At 34.8% G+C, this 25396-nt stretch overlaps 3 protein-coding genes and 1 long non-coding RNA gene across 7 annotated transcripts; 2 read left to right on the forward strand and 2 right to left on the reverse strand.

Moving 5' to 3' along the window:
* Positions 1 to 240: 240 nt before the first annotated feature.
* Positions 241 to 1939, reverse strand: LOC145031379 (uncharacterized). Of its 2 annotated transcripts, XR_013676934.1 has the most exons (4): positions 1531 to 1939; positions 1049 to 1186; positions 831 to 920; positions 241 to 735 (listed from the first exon to the last, which is right to left on the reverse strand). It is a non-coding gene; the product is annotated as an uncharacterized LOC145031379 (long non-coding RNA). The 2 variants fall into 2 exon arrangements; XR_013676933.1 differs by having other exon boundaries at positions 831 to 1186.
* Positions 1940 to 2859: 920 nt separating this feature from the next.
* Positions 2860 to 4659, forward strand: LOC145031378 (beta-amyrin 28-monooxygenase-like). Its single transcript, XM_078979924.1, has 4 exons — positions 2860 to 3372; positions 3450 to 3905; positions 3986 to 4173; positions 4281 to 4659. The coding sequence occupies exons 1-4, from the start codon at positions 2874 to 2876 to the stop codon at positions 4578 to 4580; spliced, it is 1443 nt and encodes a 480-aa protein (XP_078836050.1). The 5' UTR covers positions 2860 to 2873; the 3' UTR covers positions 4581 to 4659.
* A 4584-nt stretch (positions 4660 to 9243) lies between these two features.
* Positions 9244 to 10445, forward strand: LOC145029993 (ATP-dependent DNA helicase PIF1-like). The gene is made up of 3 exons (XM_078978436.1): positions 9244 to 9565; positions 9617 to 9759; positions 9861 to 10445. The coding sequence occupies exons 1-3, from the start codon at positions 9244 to 9246 to the stop codon at positions 10443 to 10445; spliced, it is 1050 nt and encodes a 349-aa protein (XP_078834562.1).
* Positions 10446 to 11524: 1079 nt separating this feature from the next.
* On the reverse strand, positions 11525 to 19249 carry LOC145029010 (beta-amyrin 28-monooxygenase-like). Of its 3 annotated transcripts, none has more exons than XM_078977666.1 (5): positions 18741 to 19249; positions 18204 to 18659; positions 17926 to 18113; positions 17513 to 17837; positions 11525 to 11706 (listed from the first exon to the last, which is right to left on the reverse strand). In XM_078977666.1, the coding sequence occupies exons 1-4, from the start codon at positions 19240 to 19242 to the stop codon at positions 17538 to 17540; spliced, it is 1446 nt and encodes a 481-aa protein (XP_078833792.1). In that variant the 5' UTR covers positions 19243 to 19249; the 3' UTR covers positions 11525 to 11706; positions 17513 to 17537. The 3 variants fall into 3 exon arrangements, with proteins under 3 accessions (XP_078833792.1, XP_078833793.1, XP_078833791.1); XM_078977667.1 differs by lacking the exon at positions 11525 to 11706 and adding an exon at positions 13359 to 13949; XM_078977665.1 differs by lacking the exon at positions 11525 to 11706 and having other exon boundaries at positions 17376 to 17837.
* Positions 19250 to 25396: the final 6147 nt, after the last annotated feature.

Consider the following 25396-nt stretch of genomic DNA (forward strand, 5'->3'; position numbering starts at 1 on the left):
ATCATATAAAACATAAATAAATAAGAATAATAAATTTATGAGGGTGGATTTACATCAGATTTGCATAAACGTGAAAAAAAAAAATCTTGAGGCTTTGCACAAAAATCATAAAACCTTACAAGTCCAATAGTTGTTCCCGCTGCTAAAAAGTATCCATCATCACATAAGGCCAATGAAGAAACTGGTGCTTCATAGGTTATGCAAAAAGAAGGTCTTTGTATAACTTTTTTTTATCTAGTACCATAGTAGCAATCATTTGTCATAAATCAAACTTATAAATGAAAAAACAAAATAATTGTACAAAAAAGACGCTTAAACGAAAGTTAAAAGTTAAAAGAGAGACTTCGTCATTGGAGGGTGAAAAACTAACACCAATAGTTGGTGTAGAAAGCTACTTTAACCAAGAAACCTTTGGGTTCCAATAGTTGTATCCCACAAATAAACAAATTCATCATTTTCAGTGTCACTGAAAGGGGGTTGTTAATCTATTGATAATCAAGTACCCCTTAACATCTGAGAGCTTGTACCATCAAACAAACATCTAGCACAATAAAAAATACAAAGGTACATGCATGAATTATAAAGACCAAGAAGAACTAAGATTCTTAATGGTTTTCTGATAGCCATAAAGTTGGAGAAGAAGACACACTTGCCGATTAGGATCCTTTAGTTCAGTAGCCCTGGTGCCTGATGCAAGGTTGTGAATTGTAAGATCACCACTAAGACTAATGGAACCTACATGTTCATATTTGAAATTGTAAACATATGTTATTGTGTATGTATGACCTTGTAACTACTTTATACACCTTCTATAAATTCCATATTCTTACAATTTGGCCACTTCCACCAGAACAAATGTAACGAGATGCTTTCGAATTGAATTTAATTGGGAAATAGAATCTTGCAACATGGTATTTGGCCTAATTAATACAAAGAAGATTACATACAAACAAGATTAAAGTTTAAAATACTCCATAATTGTAAATTTCATGTTGATTGTCTTATGAAATTTGAGACGTAACTTAAAACATATAAAAGAAGTTAAAACCTTCATTAGACATTATATCAATAGTTGGGGTGTTTAATCAAAAAGTAGAAAAACACCAAATTTCCCTTCTTCCATAATTTCTCCATTTTTTCTTGAACCTTCAGCTTCAATCAACCGCTATGTAAAGGAATTAAAGATCTGGAGTATAAATCAAAGATGAAAATTAGGGAAAATATTAATACCTTTTGTCTGATCAAATAGAAAAATGGATTAGAAAACGTGATGTTCTCCTTGCAAAAGAACATTCAGAGTTGCATGATCAAAATTATTGATTTAAGGTATCTTTCAAATATGCAAGTCAATATATACAAAATCATTGATGAGAAAATGTTAATTAAGCGCATGATTGTGAGAGAGTTGAGCGTAATTAAGATAACATATAAGTTTAACAGCGAACTTTAATATCCAAGAGAAACTTCTCAATACAAAAGAGATAATGCAAAATTAATGGTTTATGTTACGAACAGAGGAGAAAAACTCACCAGAACAGTAGAACCTTGTCGAGATTTGTTAAAAACTCTCAAAATCAACAATATTAGAATGAATTGCAACAGAAACTAAGGAGCTTTGGTATAGATTTCACAAATTAGGTGATAAACTAAATCAATCTACTCTTATCAAACTTAATTGACAACTTCCATAAAAATACGATCATGTATAATGGATTGAATGTAGACTTGAAAGTTAGGGTTTGAGAAGAAATGCTTCGAGTGGAGGACGTTAGGTTTTAACCGACGGATAAGGTGAGGAATGTGAGTTGAAAATTGGAATCATACATGATATCGTGATGCAAAGAGATAGCATATGACTTCTGTTTCGATGGTCGGTTGATGGTATAAAGAAGTTTTGAAGTGTGATACGGAAATTCTATTTTTTTTCGGTGGCACAAAAACAAATTGGTAAAACATATCATAAAACTTTAGTGGAACATAAAAAATATGATACAAAATAAAGAGTTTTTAGTGGCATTCTAATTTTATATGCTGCTGTCGCTGCTGATAATAATAATAATAATAATAATAATAATAATAATAATAATAATAATAATAATAATAATAATAATAATAAGAATAGTGACATCAGTTATTAAATATCATTAAATGTATTAATTTTATAATGACATATAAAATGTGTCACTAAAACATAATATAGTGACATAAACAAATATTCCATTAAAAATGTATAAATATCATTTTGTTTATAGTGTGGTTCTTTTTGCTGCGCATATTGGGGTTGATGCCCAAAAAAAACTAGAAATTATCTTTGCAATCATTTATGATTTCTTATGGAGTGGTTGCAAAGCTAGGAATAACAAAATCTTCTATAAAGTTCGGATCTCCTCCTTGGCTTAGGTCGATAACACTCTCAGGGAGGTTTTTGTGTGGATCAATTATAAGGGTAGTTTTGAAAATTGTAATTAAAGGTTTGGTGTTCTAAGTTGGTTAAAATTTAAAATATTTTTATTCGTTAAAATTGCATTGTTTTCCGAAAATATTAATTATAGGTTATAAAAATATTCATAGAATATCTAAGATCGTATCTTATTATCATCAATGGTCATATTTTGTAATTTCTTGCTTATACTCTTCATGTGAAGGTTATTACTTTTTAATAATATCGGCCGGTTAAAAAAAATGCTAACCAATTAAATAACATACTAACGGTCAATTGAATATATGATTATTTGTATTTTTTATATAAAGCTACTTTATTTAATTGGTAACCGAGAACATTATTGTAGAATTTATTTTTTATAGCAATTATATATAGACATGTTAACTTGTCAACGTTCACTTGGCGTTTTTCGAAGTCGCACAAACGAATCATGATTCAAGCTCTCGCACTGATTCTTCTCCCTCTCATTGTTTCATACGTTTTGTCGATTGTTTACTGGAACCGGAAATCTGGAAGCAGCAAAATCAATCTTCCACCAGGAAGTTTCGGATGGCCATTTATCGGAGAAACTCTATCACTTCTCGGTGCAGCTTTGAACGGAACTCCGGAGAGATTCGTTCGTGAGCGGATCAAGAAACACCGCAGTCCTTTAGTATTCAAGACGTCGTTGCTCGGTGACAGTATCGCGGTGTTATGTGGTCCTGCCGGCAACAAATTCCTTTTCGGAAACGAGAACAAGCTGGTGGCGTTGTGGTGGCCGTCGCCGGTGACGAAGCTTTTCGGCAGATGCTTGATTACGATTCGTGGCGATGAAGCAAAGTGGATGAGAAAGATTATGTTATCGTATCTTGGTCCTGATGCTTTCGCTAGTCATTATGCTGCCACCATGGACATCGTCACCCGTCGCCATATCCAAGTTCACTGGCGAGGTAATAAAATGACTTTTACTCATTGAATCGCACAAGTATTGTTAATGGGTTGTTGCTTTTCATTTTTTCCGATGAAGGTAAGGAGGAGGTGAACGTATACAAAACTGTTAAGTTATTTGCTTTTGAGCTCGCATGTCGTTTATTTCTGAGCCTTGAAGAGCCAAACCACATTGAAAAACTCGGTTCCTTGTTCTACGTGTTCTTGAAAGGCGTCGGAGCGTTACCATTGAACTTTCCAGGAACACGATTTTATAGGTCGAAGAAGTTAGCAGAAGCTATTAGGAAAGAACTTATGGTGATCATCAAAGAGAGAAGGGTGGCACTGAAAGAAGGAAAGGCGTCGTCTTCACAAGATCTCCTGTCACATTTTCTTACATCTTGTGATGAAAATGGCAGGTTTTTAACTGAGATGGATATTGTAAACAATATCTTGTTACTACTATTTGCTGGACATGACACCTCCACTATATCTATCACGTTGATCATCAAGAGTCTTGGTGAATACCCTGATGTTTATGACAAGGTGTTGAAAGGTCAGTTGTCTTCTCTTATCCCTCTTTGCTTCGATTATGATTATGTGTACAACTACATATGAAAATGGCATTGTTTGTAGAGCAATTGGAAATTTCAAAGGGAAAAGCAACAGGTGAAATGTTGAGATGGGAGGACATACAGAAGATGAGATACTCTTGGAATGTTGCTTCTGAAGTCATGAGAATAACTCCTCCCGCTGGTGGATCATTTAGAGAGGCCCTGGTGGATTTTGAGTACGGAGGTTATACCATTCCAAAAGGATGGAAGGTAATAGACTTTTAAGTACAACCTTAATAATTAACTCATTGTATTCACAAAGGATGGAAGGTAATTGACTGATATATCATATATGTATTAATATGTTGCATATTCAGCTATATTGGAGTGCTGTAACGACACATAGAGACGACGCAAACTTTCAAGATGCGACACACTTTGATCCGTCGAGGTTTGAAGGTGTAGGACCCACTCCATTCACATATGTTCCGTTTGGAGGGGGTCCTAGGATGTGTGTAGGGAAAGAATTTGCACGAGTGGAAATACTTGTGTTCCTTCACAACATCGTCACCAATTTCAAATGGGACTTGTTAGTACCTAATGAGAAAATCGAATATGATCCCATGGCTACACCAATAAAGGGGCTTCCTATTCGTCTCCATCCTCATCAAGCATGAATGTATGTTGTAAACTTCAAATTTTACGTGTTACAAATTGTAAAGTTCTAAGCAATGGTTATAACTGTTTTATTTTTTACCGCTGGATGGAAGGACATCAAATGCATCATTAAACCTCTTTCTAAATCAATAATTACTCGAAGTTAGGCTTTGCGGTATCGAGTACATTTCCACGCATAGGAGCTGAGTTGGCAAGCCAACCTACGCCTGAACACCACTCCAAACGCGCATAGGAAACTTGTGGCGTAGCCACATCTACGGACGAAGACAACAAATGGCGTGAAGAGAAAAATCACCGGCCCTTTATTCGACCGTTTATCAACATTTTTAAAAAAATATTAAATTTTTAAATTTAAATTACATCTATATCTTTTATCTATATCTACTACACATTTTATATTCATTTTACACATCTAAAGCAAAAAATTTATTCTACTTTCTTTATTTTTCTCAAAAAAATAGATCCAAAACAAAATGCATTACCCACTCCAAACACCCGAAACACCCAAACACTCCAAATTATTATTATTGTTATTATATATATATATATATATATATATATATATATATATATATATATATATATATATATATATATATATAACTTGGCCTCCAACATGAACAGTATAATGAAGAGTTTTTGCCAAAAATGGCCCTTCCATTGTGTTGATGAGATTTAAATGTTGGAAGGAAAAGCTATTGGGTATTTTTTGTTCGCTTTCTTATAATTTTATACACGTGTTATTCATTGTGCATGGTATGTACTTTTTTCATGTATATCCATTCTGCTTGCCTATCTACGCTCTTTCTTCCCGACTATCGCTTTGCGTCTCTACTTCTCATTTCTGGTAAGGGTTCCTCCTGGTTGTTTACATTTCCTTCGTTTGTTGTTCTTCTTTTTGGTATTGTGTTTCAGGTTTCTTTTGTGTTTGTTTCTATGATGTTGCTTCCGCTTCTGGTTTGCCTTTCTGTTACACAGGGTAGAAATGTTCGGCGGCGGTCTATCGACAGACGGATGGTTTACGTGCTCTCCCTGAATATGTAGACTGTGGCGTCTGTGATGCAGTCTGCGGTTATTGTGGTGCTTTTTTCTGGCTTGGAGAAAGATATTTGAATATGTCTACTCCTCAGCATCCGAGATACCATCGATGTTGTAAAAGTGGTTCTGTTGCTCTTCCGTATCCTTCTAGAATGTCGGTTGAATTTATCGGCCTGTTTGCTAACGACCATTTTTTACGGGACATTAGAGCTTATAACAATATGTTCTCTATGACCTCTTTTGGAGCAGATGTTGATGATGATGTCAATGATGGTCGAGGGCCTTTTGTGTTTATGATTTCTCGACAAATTAGTCACAAAATTGGTTCCCTCTATCCCGAACCTCAGAATGGACCACGATTTCTTCAGCTTTACTTATTTGACACAGAAAATGAAGTCGATAATAGGTTGAGGATTTTTGATGGTCCAAGAAAACCAAATCTGGATGAGAGCATAATCTTCTTTATGGTTAGTTTTTTTTTCTCTGAACAATGAATATGTACGAACAGCAAAATATAGCCTCTTATTCGGTTCGTTTGTTCATCAATGTTCCGGATCGTAGGTATGATCTCCCTTCACCAAGATCGTTAGGCTACATTGTTAGTGGTGATGACAGTAACTGTACTACCTATGATATTGTGGTCTATTCTAATTCTGGTCTACTACAGTGTATTAGCAAGCTTCATCCCTATTACATGCCCTGCAATATCCAATTTTGTTCCCTTATGGTGAATATGGTTGGTCTCCACGGTTGAAATTGAAAAATGAGATTGGTGTCCATGCTCGGAGTCTTACGGTTAACATGTATTATGCATATCAGATCCATGCTCGGCAAGGAATATGGTCTCCAATTTTAAGTGCCTCTCGCCTCTTTCAACAATATATTGTGGATGCATATACTTGTATTGAGGTTGCACGGTTGGACTACATTGCTAAACATCAAGACAATCTTCATTTTGAGTATGTTAGTAGGCTGTATGATGCGCTTTCAAAGGGGGACTGGGACGGTCGATTTGTAGGCAAACGAGTTTTTTTGCCAACATCTTTTACAGGAGTCCCCCGATACATGCATAGCCACTATCAGGACGCACTCGCTATATGTAGAGTTTATGGTAACCCACAATATTTCATAACTTTCACATGCAATGTAAAATGGCCTGAGATAAGACGGTACATGGATAGATATCCCGAGAAGGATCCGAATACCAGGGCAGATATCATTGCAAGGGTTTTTAAACTGAAGGTTCATGCTTTTATCAACTTCTTGAAACGAGACAAGAACTTTGGTTATGTTGATGCATGTATGTTATTTTGTTTCTCTATGAGTTGAAATGTTTCTTTAGTTCAGAATATTTTTAATTCAAATATCTTATAAGCTATTTGATTTCTGATGATTATTTTGCTGTGTGTTTACTGTTTATTTTTTCACCTGAATGAGACAAATATAATTGAGGTTTTTTTTTATTGAAATATGTTATAAGTTGTTTGATTTTCATGCTTATTTGGCTGTATGTTTACTCTTTATTCTGACACCTAGATGAGACAAATATGAGTGTATGCAAGTGTTTGTTCATCGGAAACTGTTATGTTGAAATTTTGTTAGGTATACAAACGTTATGTACGGTCGTTTTAGTCCAAAACTGTTAACATAACTTATTTTACACCTATAAAGGTAGCATGTAGGGAGAATTTGGTACAAAATTCTTAAAATTAGTTTTCTTTCCTTACAAAGATTATGCAGGGGCATCTTCGTCCAAAAATCTTAAGTTTTAAATTTTTAACAATACACTCGCTATGCAGGGTCTGTTTGGTCCAACTGTTGTCACTACGTATTTTCGTGGGATACCATCTATTTTCATTTCAATGGTTTACTGTTTTTATAGGGGAGTTTTTCAGTCTTTAAATGCTTTCTATGCATATATCATGTAACAATGTCACGATTGTATCCTTCCATTTGTCATCTGAAATTCTTACAGTTCTGTTTTTCCATCCATATTAAATTACATTTTTTTTCTTATCTTGCATGTTCCTGTATTTCGTACATCCTAAATTTCACTTACATATCACTACCATAAAACAATGTACGCTTCTTTTTATTTAACACCTTTACTTATCCTCACAAATTTGTATACAATAGAGTTTCAAAAGAGAGGTCTTCCACATTGTCATACGTTGCTATGGGTAAATAGTTCGTCTAAGATACGGAATGTTGAAGATGTAGATACATATATAACTCTTGAACTGCCAGATCCGGTTGCAGAACTAGCACTGTATAGAACAGTTACTGCGTGCATGATTCATGGTCTATGTGGTCCGCTAAATGATAAAGTTCCATCTATGAAGGATGGAAAATGTAAGAAACATTTTCCAAAGCCATTTCTCGAATCTACATTCTTTGAGACTGATGGTTATGTACGTTACAAACGTTCTTCAGCAGGAAAACACATAACACCACGTGGGATTCCTATAGATAATGGGTATATTGTACCCGATAACAGAAGGTTATGTTCTCGGTTTGATGCGCATATTAACATTGAGTACTGTGGATGGAACATGATGATAAAGTATCTCTTTAAATACATTTCTAAAGGAGTAGATCGTGTTAGATATGCACTAGAAAAAAATGAAACAGCAGATAGAGGTGCTCCAACTGTTGTCACAAATAATATGTTGGATGGAAAATAAAAACACTCTTCTTTCGTTAATGAAATTCAGAATTTCATAGATGGAAGATACATCTGTCCACACGAGGCGGCATGGCGTATTCTTGATTTTCATATACATCACCACCACCTACCTGTTCAGGTCCTATCTGTTTATATAGAAAACACACAGCATATTGTGTTTAACGAAGAGAGCACAATACAAGAAGTTTTGTCCAACCCTAATGCTTCTAGAACAACCCTTCTTGCGTGGTTTGAGAGCAATGCAATAGATGCATCTGGTCATGATGTCACATATCTTGACTATCCAATGTATTACAAATAGGATGCTCCTTCTAAATCATCGGTACGTAGGGCTGATGACTCATCAAAAATGGTTGGCCGGGTGGTCTTTGTTCATCCATCATATGGCGAATTGTTTTATCTCAGAATGTTGCTCTCTCATCAGAAGGGTTGCAAATCATTTAAAGATCTTCGTGCCATTTCCAACATTATCCATCCAACCTACAGAAGTGTGTGCAATGCATTAGGAATAATTGGAGATGATACCAAGTGGATAAACGCGTTCATTGAAGCTTCTGTCTGAGCGGCCTCAGCACAACTGTGATCCCTTTTTTTGTCACCTGCTGCTTTTTTGTGAAGTAAGTAATCCACGCCTCCTATGGGAAGTCACACATGAAAATATGTGTGATGATTATCTGTGTACAATGAAAACCAGAATAACGGATTGGTCTTTGTCTTTCAAAGATGATCTTATAACACAATAGTTGCTGCACAGTTTAGAGGATACGCTTCGTTCTTCTCTCCCTTCAAGATTATTACACGATTTTGATTTACCGATGCCATCATCTGATATCCTTGTTGTGATTGATAATCGGTTGTTAGTTGAAGAAATGAATTACAATAGAGAAGAACTACAAAAAGTGGTTGCTCAATTTCTGCCACGATAAAATGCACAACAGATGTCAATCTATCGAACAATTGTTGGGTCCATTGAACATAAGAAACAAGTTTTGATGTTTGTCTATGGTCACGGGGGTACAGGCAAAACTTTTCTATGGAGTATGATTCTTTCGTATTTTAGATCAATTGGGAAAGTGGTTCTGGATGTTGCTGCATCTGGAATTGCATCATTACTACTTCCATCTGGAACAAACGCACATTCAAGATTTAAGATTCCAATAGATCTCACAAACAAAAAATCTTGTGATATAAAAAAGAGAACAATTCTAGGCGATCTCATGTGTCATACATCACTTATTGTATGGGATGAAGCACCAATGAGTGACAGAAGATGTTTTGAATTTCTGGACAGGTCGTTATGAGATGTTTTAGAATGTAAGGAGAAACCATTTGGTGGTCTTTCTGTCCTCCTTGGTGGTGACTTGCGACAAACACTTCCTGTTGTCCCAAAAAGCACACGTTCTGAGACAATAGCGCTTACACTACCAAAATCATATCTTTGGCGTCTTTTTCAAGTTAGAATGCTCACGAAAAATATGCGTTTGCTTTCAAATACAAATGTCGAGACACATACACTATCAACAGAAGATTTTGCCACATGGCTTCTCAACATTAGAGATGGTTTGGTTGGATTCCTGATACAGATGATCCTGACAACACGTCTTGGGTTCAAATACCAGATTCACTATTGATCCCACCTGGACCAAATGTGTTACAAGATCTTATACAGTTTGTGTATGGAGATTCTATACTGATCAACCCAACAGCGAAAGATCTTTCAGAAAGGACAATTGTTTGTCCAACAAATGAAGTGCCAGATAAGATAAACAACATGATCCTAGAAACTATCACAGCTTCCGGTGTAGTATATAACAACACAGATTCAATGCAACCAAATGGAAAACACACAGCTGATCCAGAAGGACTATATCCTACAGACTACCTAAATGAATTAATATTTCCAGGAATCCCACCTCATGTACTTCACTTGAAACAAGGAGCACCGATTATGTTACTGAGAAACATGAATCAAAAGGAAGGATTATGTAATGGTACTCGATTGATTGTTTCACAACTTATCCCAACTATAATCGAAGCTACCATAATGACTGGAACTTATATCAGAAGACGTGTATACATTCCGCGCATAAAATTCATACACATGCCATCTGATTTGCCATTCAGTTTTTCAAGAAAATAGTTTCCAGTCAATATCTGTTATGCAATAACAATCAATAAAATCCAGGGACAATCATTAAAAAAATTGGTGTTCTGTCTCAACTAATTTTTGCACATGGACAGTTGTATCTAGCTTTCTCCAGAGCAACATCACCTGCATCCATAAAAATTATTATAGAAAAAAATCACCATTTCATACCCACAGAAACCAAAAACATTGTGTACAAAGCTCTGCTACGCAATGTATTCCAAAAGCATGTCCAAAATACCCATAATACCTTAAAATTTAACTTTCATATCACTATTGGTTACATAGCTGTGATTATTTTCCAAACAAGTCTCAATGCATGCTATATGTAACAGCTAACACTTTTACCTCGATTAATGTCTGTTTACCTAACAGTGAAGACATAGCATTCATGACTTGTATATCTGATATGAAGTGTGAAGGTGTTGGAGCTCCTTTACAATTAAGAATCATCCGCAAATGGAAGAACAATGTCCGTCGATACAAGACATGGTACTTAGGTGTTGATAGAATTCTAAGTGTACAAAATATATACAGAAAACATAAATACACAATAAAAAATTATTATTGCTATACTTTAATACTTAATAAATTCTATAGGGAGATGCAATCCAGATTCTTGGACAACGTACTAGTCAGACTTATAATGAATCAGTATTCAAATTATTCGATTGCTACACGATCTTCGAATACAGCTGTCCAGAACTTGATAGGCACCAGAAGGTATTAGAGAATGATTTCTACATCAAGGTTGGTCTCATTTCAGTAATCAAATCACTTCCAGATACAATGACAATACCAAAACACTGGTTCCGGTTTGTCACAAAATCGCATCTCATGGAACTTGGAGAAAAACCACCTTATTATCCAGGTATACAGATCTGTCCTTCATTATATATTATATACATTACTTACGTAATAACATTGATTGATTTTTTAGATTTTATTAGTGTTCTATCAAAAACCAAAGACTGCAGAAAAGCAAATCATGAGCCATATGTTTTCCTTGTGCTAACAGAAAAGAGGTAACTGCAATATCATGGAACATATATTAAGTACAGATTACACTTCCATTAGTTAATAACATGATACATTAAACGTCTAGTGGCAATGAACTTCCAATAAACCTATGGAATGAATGCATCACAGTCCCAACAAAATTCAACCGTGATCTACTAATCCCGTTGCCTACCATTACAGTTGTTGCTGTTACAAACCTAAAGGCTTCCACTTCTGCAAGTATGGCACTTCCAATCTGAAAGTTATCAAAAAAATTTCACTGTTATACCATAATAATTGTTATTAGTGAATATAATCCTCTTTTTAATCCTATGAACATTGCGCCATGGATCATCCCCTCCCACCCATGTATACATAAATCTAGAAATACCAGAAACAACAGCACTTCTTGATATGTACAACAAATTTCTCATATGTAAACATCATATTTGATCAATAAAAATATTATTAACAAAATGACTCTCTGGTTTCAGCTTCCGTGGACAACAAAGACCAATTTCTATTCCGTCTGGAATACCAATTACATTGCAGGATATGAAAACAAGAAAACGATCAGACTTACTGGTCATGTTACATGATATCTTCTTATCTATTTTCATTCAATAATATAGATAAGAATCAATACCTTAACAGTACAACCATCTGTTTACAAGATAAAATTTTTTTGATCAAAGCATCAATCACGGATATTTAGTTTCAAGACAATTGGTATCAGGTTCTATGTCCCACTTGTAGAGATCCCATTCATAAACGTGGCCCACAATGGTACTGCAGTGCAGATTCTCTCATTGAAAACCCAACATTTTCGTAAGTACACTTCGATCTACATTGCAACGATTTATCCTATATGCTATAAGCTAACAAATTTATTTTAAGAACAAACATAAATTCAGCCTAACAGTAAGTGACGCAGCAGACACAATATCAACAATCATATCTGACACCTCATGTTAGAAACTGCTCAAGTCTACCCTTGAGGATTGGTATGCAAAACGATGCAAAACTTAGAGAGAAAGGAAGAAAAATCGCAAGGATAATGGATGATCTCGAGTTCTATTTATAGGCTGATGGCTCTGGGATTACGTTGGGTGTAAATTCCAAGTACGCTGGGCGTACTTCGACGTCACTGCATGCATCATTTGGTGACACTCGAGTATTGGTCAGACAACTTGCACTCCTCTGAGTACACCGGGTGTACCCAAATTATGCTCGGCGTAATTTGACTCCTCAAACTACTAAATTGCATAACATTCACATACGAGCTCCGTTTTTGTCTATCTTTATATCCACGCATAGATCAAACCATACTCTACAACTTTCATTTAGACTCCGTCGGCTAATTTTGACTTTATTTTTATTATTTATTTTTAATAGGCCGGGATAGAAAAACTTCGTTAGATATTCATAACTTCTTCGTCTGACGTCCGTTTTTGTCTGTCTTTTCACCAATGCACTACTATCAACGAGATCTTCGATTCTCGTTTAGAAAGTTTCAGCTAAAACTCGCTCGATCTTAATTCGAACTTTTGGGATGTCTACTGCTAAGCTGAAACTTCGAAAAATCATAACTTCCTCATACGAAGTCAGATTTAGGCATTCTTTTTATGCACGCTCTCGGTACAACATTATCTACGTCTTTTGTCGCGAAACTTCGACAGGTCATAACTTCTTCGTTATAACTCGGATTTCATCATTTTTTATATCTCCGGAATCCTTGTTTCAACCACTACATCTTCATGGAAAGATATCGGACATATCTCACACTTTAATTTTGACGCTTATTTTATTCTTAATTCATTAAATTATATTAATTAAGAAAATAAACACATAATTCACATAATTCACAAATAATACATTCTTATTATTTCAAATTTGGGTTACAAAGGTTAACCTAGACTATTACATTGCTAAAAATGGCAAGCCTAGAAACATGGGCGTTACAAAGAGTGCAAGATTATGTCTATAGCTAGCTCTTCATCAAAGTTGACATTCAACTTGAGCAAACGATCCACATACCTCTACATCCTTTCTAGGTGGGTCGTGATGGACTCTCCATCCTTCATATTGGTTGTTATGAATGAGGTGACTATCTCAAACCTCTCTTGACGTGCTCTTTGATGGTACTTCTCCATCAAGTCCTGACACATCACGTAGGGCCAATAGTCGTCATAGAACTATTGCAGCTCAGGAGTCACAGTGGCCACCATAATGCACGACACTTTGGTAACTTCCATGCGTTGGGCCCTATACTCAGCTATTTCTTCGGGAGTAGCAGTGGATTCATCTATCTCAACCAGTTCCTTGTCGAGAATATGTTCCTTGTCATCGTAGTGTAAGGCCATTATGATGTTTCTGATCCAATCATTGAAGTTGGACCCATCAAATGTGACCCTCACACAAATGTTCAGGAGCGAGAGTGGGTTCGAGGAGTTGTTATTTCGAGGAGTTTGAGCTAGAAGTGTTGTTTGGGCAAGACATCTGAAAAAGAAAAAAGATAGGTTTTTGATTAGATAGGAAATCCTTAATATAACACCCAAAATGAAATGTTAAGGCTAGGACCCAACACAATAATTCATAATTCAAAAAAGGGATGTTGTAATCCAATTGTAAATTATTTGATGGTAGGTAAATCATGATTTACCAATTCCACCACAAAAAAAAAATGAAATTTAAATAAATTAGGTTTTATTAAATGAAATTCCTAGATCTTTTGATATCTATTGAACTATTCAATGGCATGTTTAATCTTGGTTATGCCCTTCAAATTTGTGAATGGGATACCGAGGATCACAAATAAGGTGTGGATAATCTTGCAAATGAGCTTGGTACTGTCGATGTCATTAACCACCTCATCAATGTGCCGGTTAGCCACACACTCTCCATTGATATATGATAATTTACGGATTGCCACCTTATGTTAGTCTAAGTTAGTATGTCGGTTAACCACACACGCTCCACTAACGACTTCACAAAATGCAATGTGCAATTTCATGGATTAGCTTCAAATTCACATTTTCCTAAAGTAACTAACATTGGGAATTTATATAAAACATTTAGTTACTTTATATAGAGCATTATACTTATTAATGAGAGTAAAATGTCCTATCATACCTGCTCGGCTAACGACCCTCCACTAGTTAAGAGTGCAGAGGGGTAAAAATAGATACCCAATGACGGTCATTTTATAGGTCTCTTCCTTAAACACCCCTTATAGACCACCTTCGTGAATGAGGCCTATAAACCATAAGACTGACTTTTCTTATACATATATAATATTAAACTTTTAATTATATATATAGTACAAGGGTGTATTTTAAACAATTCAAAATACTAGGGTTTTTAACCTAATTTAAAATTTTCGAAATTAATAACCTTTAATTTGAAACCTTAAATATTAAAAACTTTGATTTAATAATTATCTAAAATTAATTAAACTAAATAAATAATTTAACCTAATCCCGTTATCCCAAAGATTTCGAAAATTTAGAAAGGGATTTTTCAAAACTTTAATTATCCTTTTAAACAATTAAAAGATAATTTTACCCAAAACCCTAGATTTTTGAAATCTAATCTTGGGGAAGGCATTTTCGAAATTCTAGTGTTAGCAAACCCTAAAAATCAAAATCATGAGGGTCAAAGAAAAGGATTCAAAAAAACCTAATCAATTTTTGAAACTAGGGTTTTGAAACCCTAATTTCGAAAATCCAAGCCCTAGGGTTTAAAAGCCATAAACCCTAATTTTGTCAAGTTCAATATATTCTATCAAATCTAATTGAAAACAAAACCTGGTCCTGATACCACTGATGGGTTTTATACAAACAGTCTTATGTGTGCATGCAACCCTAATATGAATCTATGTTTTCTCTATTACATATACAAGCATTGAACACAAAATAGAAAACCCTAATATGCATCTAATAATTCGAAATCTACATATGAAATATTAGATCACATACCTTTGTTGCTATATAGTAATAACAAATAAATCTTAAAGATCCTTGCTTTTGAGAAACAAGTACCACAAGTGTAGTACATCTAATGTCTCACAAACACACTACGACAAGAGGATGAATATGAGAGAGAGGAGAGAGGAGACAATTTCTCATAAATTTGGCTCTTCTAGGGTTTCAATGATGTGCCCGAATTCAAGAGGTCAAGGGTTCTACTTATAGTTGAGGACAACTAGGGTTTTGAGTTGGAAACCCTAATCCCTTTGCTTCGTGCCTAAGCAAGTCCATGGACCCCTTCCTTAGGGCTTCGACGAAAATCTCTAGAACCTTCTAGGAATTTTAGGCCCTCCCTAATAAGAGTGATCCAATGGCCTAAAATCACAACTATCAAATAATTACAAAACATCCCATGCACTTTTAATCAGTTCCTTTAACCCCAAAAATAACTCGAAATTAATTTTTAATTAAATACAAATTAATAATATGATTTCTAATTTATATATTATTCTTATAATATATTAATAAATCATTGTATGCACCAATTTGTTATTCTAACTAATAAATTCAGTCTCTCTCTCCAGTAGTCATCTTGTCTAGTTGCTAGTGTGAATGCAACTCAAAATGACCATGTTACTATTAAATCAGGTAGATATCAATTATAGTTATGTGGTTAGATACCTAATCCAACAATAGCGACTCTGGCTGGAGTAATGGTCTTAAAAGGGGATTACAGGTGATATTGGGTTTTGTAGGCTATATGCGATGGATGTTGTGAAGGAGGAAATGTTTTGGAAGTTTTAGATGATGGAATACTTCTAGAAGCAGAAGCTAACATTGTCTTCCTCTAAAAGATCTGATGTTAGCCTTCAAATATATGTAAAAACGGAAGAGATAGAAAGATAGAGATACCCATCATTCTCCCATGAAGACGATTGAAAACGACGAAGACGAAGAGCAATGAACATCATCATTCGTATTGGGGGTGTGCGATAGTGCAAAAAAATCACAAATAAAACTAAAAATCGGAACTCATGAAAGGAAACAACCACAAGCAGGTATGAAAGTATAGGCGGATCAGAAAAGCGATGAGTGTAACCGGTGCAGCACAACAGGGAGGCAGTGGTGGTATGAGAGTTTACGACAGAGCTTGAATCGATCAGCTGAGAAGGAGAAGAAGAGAAATGGAGACACCACTGAAGAGGGTTGAGATCGACAAGAGAAACGAGGAGAAAACCCTACGTTAGTAGATGATAAAAGTGTGTGGGTTTGGCTTAACAAGGATGAGAGAGGTGGTGGGACATGGTGATCCACACAAGAAGAAAACACGTGTTCAAGACACGTAAGCTGGCTATGACCAACCACTCAAATCAAGGGACCAAAGTCTAAATTTGATAAATTAATGTGGCGAAAATTTGAATGGGCAAAGCCGTGTGACAAAAAAATAAAATGATAAAAAGAAGGAGCCAATTTACCCAAAAGCTAAAAATTATGTGGCAAACATGCAGCACTTAGATCACAATAGAACACTTGGGGTTCATGAAGCATGTGACAAAGAAATGGATCGTTTGAGAAAGGAATGGATCGTCTGACAAATGAATGAATCAATTGCCAAAGGAACAGATCGTACAGTTTCTAATAAGAAAATGAAAATGAACTCATACTTTAAGATGGCAGGTAAACGGACAACGATTTAAAATCAAATACATTAAGATGGAAGGTAAACGGACAACACGGTGTACCCCTAAATGATAAATGGAACTTAAATATTTAAACCCTCTCAAAGAGTTGAAGTGCTTTAAATAGAATAACTACGAATCTTATCTATTACATAGTTACATTAACATTAATATATATATATATATATATATATATATATATATATATATATATATATATATATATATATATATATATATATATATATATATATATATATATATATATATATATATATGTGATTAGCTTATTGAATATGAAAGAGAGCGAAAGGATACATTGATGGAGTTCAGCTTCTCGTAAAAGCCAATTGTAATCATTGCCTGCTATAAGTTTATAATTTTTAACACTTATAACTTCAAGCTGAAAGCATACCTCCGTCGATTCATGGTTGTATTCATCACGGTTGATGAGGATGGAGACGAATAGGAAGCCCCTTTATGGGTGTAGCCATGGAATCATATATAATTTTCTCATTGGGCACTAACAAGTCCCATTTGAAATTAGTGACGATGTTGTGAAGGAACACAAGTATTTCTAGTCGTGCAAATTCTTTCCCTACACACATCCTAGGTCCCCCTCCGAACGGAACATATGTGAATGGAATTGGTCCTACACCCTCGAACCTTGATGGATCAAAATGTGTCACGTCTTGAAAATTTGCTTCATCTCTATGTGTCGTTACAGCACTCCAATATAGCTGAACATGCAAAACATATATACATGATATATCAGTTTATACCTTCCATCCTCTGGTAATAAAATGGGTTAAAAATTCTATTACGTACCTTCCATCCTTTAGGAATGGTATAACCTGCGTATTCAAAATCCACCATGGCCTCTCTAAAGGATCCAACCACTGGCGGATTTATTCTCATGACTTCAGATACAACATTCCAAGTGTATCTCATCTTCTGTACATCCTCCCATGTGAGCATTTCACCTGCTTCTTTTCCCTTTGATATCTCCAATTGCTCTGCAAAATACAATGCCATTTGCGTATGTACTTATTATAAACATAATCATAATGTCCGGAAGCAGAAAACAACAAGAAAAGACAACTGACCTCTCAACACCTTTTCATAAACATCAGGGTATTCGCCAAGACTCTTGATGATTAACGAGATAGATATAGTGGTGGTGTCATGACCAGTAAATAGTAGTAACAAGATGTTGTTTGCCATCTCCATCTCAGTTAAAAACCTACCATTTTCATCACAAGATGTAAGCAGATGTGACAGGAAATCTTGTGAAGATGATGCCTTTCCTTCTTCCAATGCCACCCTTCTCTCTTTGATAACCCCCTTTAGTTCTGTCCTAATAGCGTCTGCTAACTTCTTCGACTTATAAAATCGTGTCCCTGGGAAGTCCAGTGGTAAACCACCGACACCTTTCAAGAAAACGTTAAACAGGGAACCCAGTTTTGCAATATAGTTTGGGTCTTCAAGGCTCATAAATAAACGACATGCGAGCTCAAAAGCGAATAACTTAACAGTTTTGTATACGTTCACCTCCTCCTTACCTTCATCGGAAAAAACGAAACACAACAACCCATTAATTAACAATACTTGTGGGATTCAATGAGTAAAAGTCATTATATTACCTTGCCAGTGAACTTGGATATGGCGACGGGTGACGATGTCCATGGTGGTAGCATAGTGAGTGGCGAAAGCTTCAGGACCTAGATACGATAACAGCATCTTCCTCATCCACTTTGCTTCATCACCACGGACTGTAATCAAGCATCTGCCGAAAATCTCCGTCACCGACGACGGCCACCACAACGCCACCAGCTTATTCTCGTTTCCAAACAGGAATTTGTTGCCGGCAGGACCACACAGCACCGCCATACTGTGGCCAAGCAACGACGTTTTGAACACTAAAGGACTGCCGTGTTTCTCGATCCGGTTTTGAACGAATCTCTCCGGAGTTCCTTTCAAACCTGCACGAATCAGTGATAGAGTTTCTCCGATAAATGGCCATCCGAAACTCCCAGGCGGAAGATTGATTTTGCTGCTTCCAGATTTTCGGTTCCAGTAACTAGTCAGTAAACCGTATGAAACAATGAAGAGGAGGAGGAGAATCGGTGCTAGAATTTGAATCATGATTTGTTTCTGCATGCACTGAATTCGAAAAAACACAAAGTGCGCATTCACTATTTAACGTTTTCACAGATAATTGTTCTAATAAATATATTAAAAAATAAAAATTATTATCCAACAAGCCATATGGTGTTACTTGTTTAATTGATAAGTATTATTGGGGAGGATGGAATCTTTATATTTTCCCAATATCCCATAAATATTACTAGACTATGCAATGTCGACAACAGTAAGACCTGTTATGCTTACGAGGCACCTCCACAACGTCCATATAATATTAAATCATCTGTATTGAATTTTTAACACATCATCATTCTACTAACTATAATATTTAATCTATTAAACTCTATATTTTATTAAAATTTATAAAGTTCAATGGATTTCCACATATTTTAATTTTTTTTTATAAATAATATTAATAAATAAAACTAGAATATTACATTAATTAGAAATTCAAATATACAATTACTAAGAGCATTCACAATTCAAGTAGTATAAGAGTTGAATAGGATGATGATTAGGATTGAATAATAGTTGAATGGAGTGTAGGTGATGATATGGATTAGAGTTGAATGGAGGAATTTAATGATCATTCAGTGCTTCAATAGAAAGAATAAAATGGTAATTAAGATTGAATATGTGTTTAATGGGTTGTAGGTGGTGTTGTATAGATGTTTAATGGATAATTTGTTAATCCATTGAATTCTATAGAGTTCAATGGATTGTGGATGCGCTAAATATTCATTAAAGATTACAATTTAGAAATTCAAAGTTACAAATAATACACTAACTAAAAAGTACAATATCTAAAATAGAAATTTTACTTCATATTGTATTTTATTTTAATCTCGTCACACCGGTTTCTCCAAATTTCACATCGGTTTCTCCAAATTTTAAAGAAACTCTGAACTATATGATAATATTGTACATCATGTTCTTCGATATGATTTAATAGAGCATATTTGGAAACGTTTTATTAATACATAATTTCATTATGTTGTATTATAATAAATAAGATGTTATCTTTTTAAAATGCTTTTAAGATTTTTATATATTTTTTATTGTTTAGAATAAAAAAACATGAAGTAACTTAATAAATTAAATTATTGAATATAAAATAAAATATAAATAAAAAATAACAATATATAGTTTGTTTATTGTAAAAAAAATGTTAATTGACTTTCAATTGAGAAAGAAAAAAAAAAAAAAAAAAAACAATAAAGAAAAAATAAGATTTTTAGTAAATGAAGCTAGAAAAAAAGAAGTTTTTGTAGCAAATTAAGAAAGGAAAACAAAAAAAGAAAAACAAAATTTGTACCAGTGATGAATGGGGATTAAACCCCTCATTCGTTCAACCTATCCCACACTTAGGGGTGTTATTCGGTCGGTTATTTCGGTTTTCGGTTTATATGGTTCGGTTTTATCGGTTTTTTTACAACTTTAAACTAACCGTAACCAAACCAAATAAGGTTCAGTTTATGGATTTGGGTTAATTCGGTTACAGTTGATTCATTTTGGTTTACCGGTTAAACAAAATAAAACTTTGCACTTAACAATAAATACTAAACTAAAAGAAAAAAATATACTAAACTTTTACCAAATGAAAAAAAACACTAATACATAACATATTATATTCGGTCATTCATGATATGTTGCGTTAAAATATCGATGTTACCACATAACTTCTAGATACGAGTTAATATAATTTTAGTCATATATATAAAAAAATAAAAAATAACCGAAGGTTAATTGAAATTTGGTTAGTTAGTTATTTTTTATTAAAATCTATAAATAATTATAAATTTATAGTGGTTAACAATTACACAAAGAGTTATGAAAATATTTTTTAGTGAATATACATTTATTTAAATAAAAATGTTAATTTATAGATGTAAACTACAAAAATATATATTAATTATATATCTTATTCGGTTTATTCGGATTAACCAAAATCATGAAAATTTAACCAAAACCAAACCAAATAAAGTATCCCTATTCGGTTAACCAAACCGAATTAACCAAATAAACCAAATAAGATATTTAATTAATATATATTTTTGTAGAACCAAAAATATATATTAATTAAAAATCTTATTCGGTCTTCCCGCGATAGAACCGGCATGACGTCCTATGATGTAAAAAGTCAGTTTTCGATAAACTATGTTTTAGCTTTAGTGATCTAAATGAAAGTCATAGTATTCATTAAACCGAGAATTTCCATAAAAATAACATTCAAATCTGACTTCGTATGAGGAAGTCATGATTTTTATAAGATTCGGTGTAGCAGTAGACAGCTAAAAATTGGAAATAAAGATCGAGTGATTTTTAACCAACACAACCTAAACGACAATCGAATATGTAACATCCCAAGTTCACAAGCAAGAAGTTGAAAGGTGCTAAGTGAAAATAAAGGAAGGGACTCGGCGAGTAGGTCTCTTGACTTGTCGAGTCGAAGCGGGTGCAGGCTTTAGCACCGGCCAATTTGAGGGTCAACTTTCCATAGTTTGTTGCAAGACCGGTGCAGGCTCTAGCACCGACCAATTTGAGGATTACAGGCGGAGGCTAGGGGGAGCGGAGCCTCCGAGAGCTCAGGGTCGTGTTTTACAGCTTATAGCAGAGGAGGTCAGGGCAGAACCAGATGCAACTGCGGGTGTGTTTCCATCTTGTTATCTTGTTATTTGTGTGATATTGTAAACCTGTCTGCCTTGTTCCGCATGATTCTGTTGGATTAGTGGCTAAGCCCGTAACCATATTTGGTAAATACTCGACCCAGTTATGTATGACCCTTTTGGGTTGCCTTCTACAAAGCAACTTGAATGGAGAAATAAATAGAGAAAGAGGTTATTATGATTTATTAATATGTTATAAGAATAATATATTAAAAGGAGAAATCATATTTGTTTAATTAATATTGGTCAATAATTAATTAGGAATTAATTTCGTGATCAAGTGTAATTAATTAAACTAGAGCGGTTGAATTGTAATTATGTCATAGTTGCAAAATAAGGCAATGGTTATCCTTGGATAAGGGTGGACGAATTCAAGGGATTAGATATCCTTGAAATCGTCCATATGGTCCGAGGAATAAGGGTTATCAAGGCTTATCTTATGGTTGCTTGATGGGCAAGTAACTGGATAAGGATAATGATTGAAACCCTAATCCTAACCGTATATAAAGACCCCTAGGCCTTGAGAAATCGTCCCACCTGTTCCTAAGAGATCCCTAGGCCGATTTCTACCTCTCCTCTTCTCTCTCTCTACAGCCTCTCCAATTGTTTGTGGTGTTTGTGAGCCATTCGAGGCACTACACTTGTGGTGCTTGCTTTCAAGACTTAAGGTTTGAAGATTTAAGTTGTTATTACAATATAACAACCAGAGGTATGTAATCTAACCTTATATGTGAATTTCTAAAATAGCAACATACTTTAGGGTTTTATTCATGTGTTCATAAAGTTGTATATCTAATCGTGAAAACATAGATCCAAATCTAGGGTTGCATGCACACATAGGATTGTTTGTATAAATCCCATCAGTGGTATCACAGCCTTTGGTTAACTTGTTTTCAATTAGTATTATTCAATTGTATGAACTTGAAAAATTAGGGTTTATTGGCAATAAACCCTACGAGGCTAAATATTTCGTGATTAGGGTTTTTTAACCCTAATTTGCGAAAATCTTGAAGGTTTTTTGAATCCCTTCCTTTTAACTCAAGATTTCGAGATCTAGGGTTTGCAAGCCCTTAGATTTCGAGATTTCCCTCCGTCCCAAGATAAGATCCTAAATTTGAGGGATTTGGATAATCCCATATATTGTAATTATCTATTAATTGTTAAATATGATAATTAAAGATTTTGAATTATCTCCTCCCGTTATTTTCGAAAATTAGACGGATAAAAGGGATTAGGATAATTTGATTTATTAATTGGTAATTATCCGTTAAGATTTAATAATTCCTTATGATTTAATAATTTGAATTTATAGTTTAATTGGAGATAATTATTAAATCAAGAGTTTTAATGTTTAAAATTTTAATTTGAATGGTATTAAATTTCGAAAATTTTAAATTGAGGATTAAAACCTTAGTATTTTGAAATGTTTAAAATACACCCTATATTATTATATTATTACAAGCTTAATATATTATATATATATATATATATATATATATATATATATATATATATATATATATATATATATATATATATATATATATATAATTAAAATGCTAGTCTTACCGTTAGTAGGCCTCATTCACGAAGCCGGTTTATAAGGTGGGTATAAGGTTGTTGCCTATAAAATGACGCTTAATGGGTATACACTCACACCCACCGCTTGCTTGACTGGTGGAGGGTCGTTAGCCGAACGGGTAGGATAGGGAAATCCTCTCCTCATTAATAAGTATAATGAATATAAACAAAATGTAACTAAACATTTTTTAAAATTCCCAATCCTAGTTACTTTAGGTAAAAGTGAAATTGATGCAATCCCATGAAATTACACTTTGCACCCTTGCTAAGAAGTTAGTGGAGCGTGTGTGGTTTACCAGCACACTAATTGGTTCTAAGCAAAGGTGGTAAAGGGTGATTCATTGTTTGTCATAGTTCGATGGATCGTGTGTGGTTTACCGGCACATTGAATAGGTGATTGTAGCAATGAAGGCACCATGTAGATTTGCATGCTTATTCACACCCGCTTTGTGATCCTCGGCATCCCAGTCACAAACGAGAGGGGCATATCGAGATTTAAACATGCCATTGAAAGGTTCAATGAATCTCCAAGAAAATCTAGGAATTCTCAATACATTTAAAACCTAAGACTATGTTTTTCATGGTGAAGAATTAGTGAATCGTCATTCACTTACCTCCAAATTATTTGCGTGTTGGATTACGACATGCCTTTTCTAATATGTGAATAATGTTGTTGGATCCTAGCCCTAATTTTTCATTTTGGGTGTTTAATTTGGGATTCAATTCTAATCAAACTTTGTCCTTTCTATTTGTAGATGTCTAACGCAAACAACACTGCTGGTAGCTCATTCACGCTAATGAGCCTTTGTCAAAAAGTAACTTTCGATGGATCGAACTTTAGCGAATGGATAAGATACATTTGCACTATCGCGCGTTACAAGGACAAAGAGTATGTTCTCGATGAGAAGCTCGAGAAGATCAATCCTGAAACTGCTGCTCCCGAAGAGATGGCTATCTTTGAGACCCATGAGCGTGATGCAACGAAAGTCCATTGCATCATGATAGCCACAATAAACTCCGAATTCCAAAAGTCCTATGAGGACATGTATCCCTAAGAGATGCATATAGACTTGATGGAGAGATATCACCACAGCGCGAGGCAAGAGAGCTGTGAAATCATTACGAATATGATCACTGCTAAAATGTGAAGTGGAGAGTCTCTAACCGTGCACTTGCAAAAGATGCAAAAGTATGTTGATCGTCTTCGCAAGTTGAATGTCAACTTTGGGGAAGGTTTGGCTATCGACATTGTTCTTCACTCCTTGCCCTCGTGCTACAACCAATTTAGGATGACCTACCACATGAACAAGGAAGAGGTCACCCTAAGCAAACTCCAAAGACTCCTAAGGACTGCTGAGAGCAACCTAAAGGACAAGTCTATTGCACCAACTCCTAATCCACCCGCTGCTACTATTTTGGCAATTAGGCAAAGAAGGGGCAAGAAGAGGAAGGCTCCGTCAAAAAGCCACCACAAGGGAAAGTCCCAAGATGGTTCCTCTTCTAGTGGGACCAAGGTTGATCCTACTAAGCCCAACTCTAACCCAAAGGAGGCAGAGTGCCATCATTGCCACAAAATAGGGCATTGGAAGAGAAGCTGCCCGGAATATCTGCAAGCCATAAAGGATGGAAAGATCAAGCCATCTTATGCAGGTATATACACTATTAAATTTAATGATTCATCTCATGCTATTTCTTGGGTTCTTGATACAGGATGTGGTTACCACATTTGTTCTGGTTTGCATGGACTAAGAAGAAATAAGGATGTGGAGCATGGAAGGATAAATCTAATCATGGGAAACAGAAGATCGTCGCCTGTCACCAAGATTGGAGTGTATTCTTTATTGCTTAGTAGTGGATTTGGTTTAGATTTAAATAATTATTGCTACTTGCCATATATGGCAAGAAAC

Source organism: Lactuca saligna, chromosome 2 (assembly GCF_052625555.1).
Source record: "Lactuca saligna cultivar CGN05327 chromosome 2, ASM5262555v1, whole genome shotgun sequence".
Classification (NCBI taxonomy): Eukaryota; Viridiplantae; Streptophyta; class Magnoliopsida; order Asterales; family Asteraceae; genus Lactuca; species Lactuca saligna.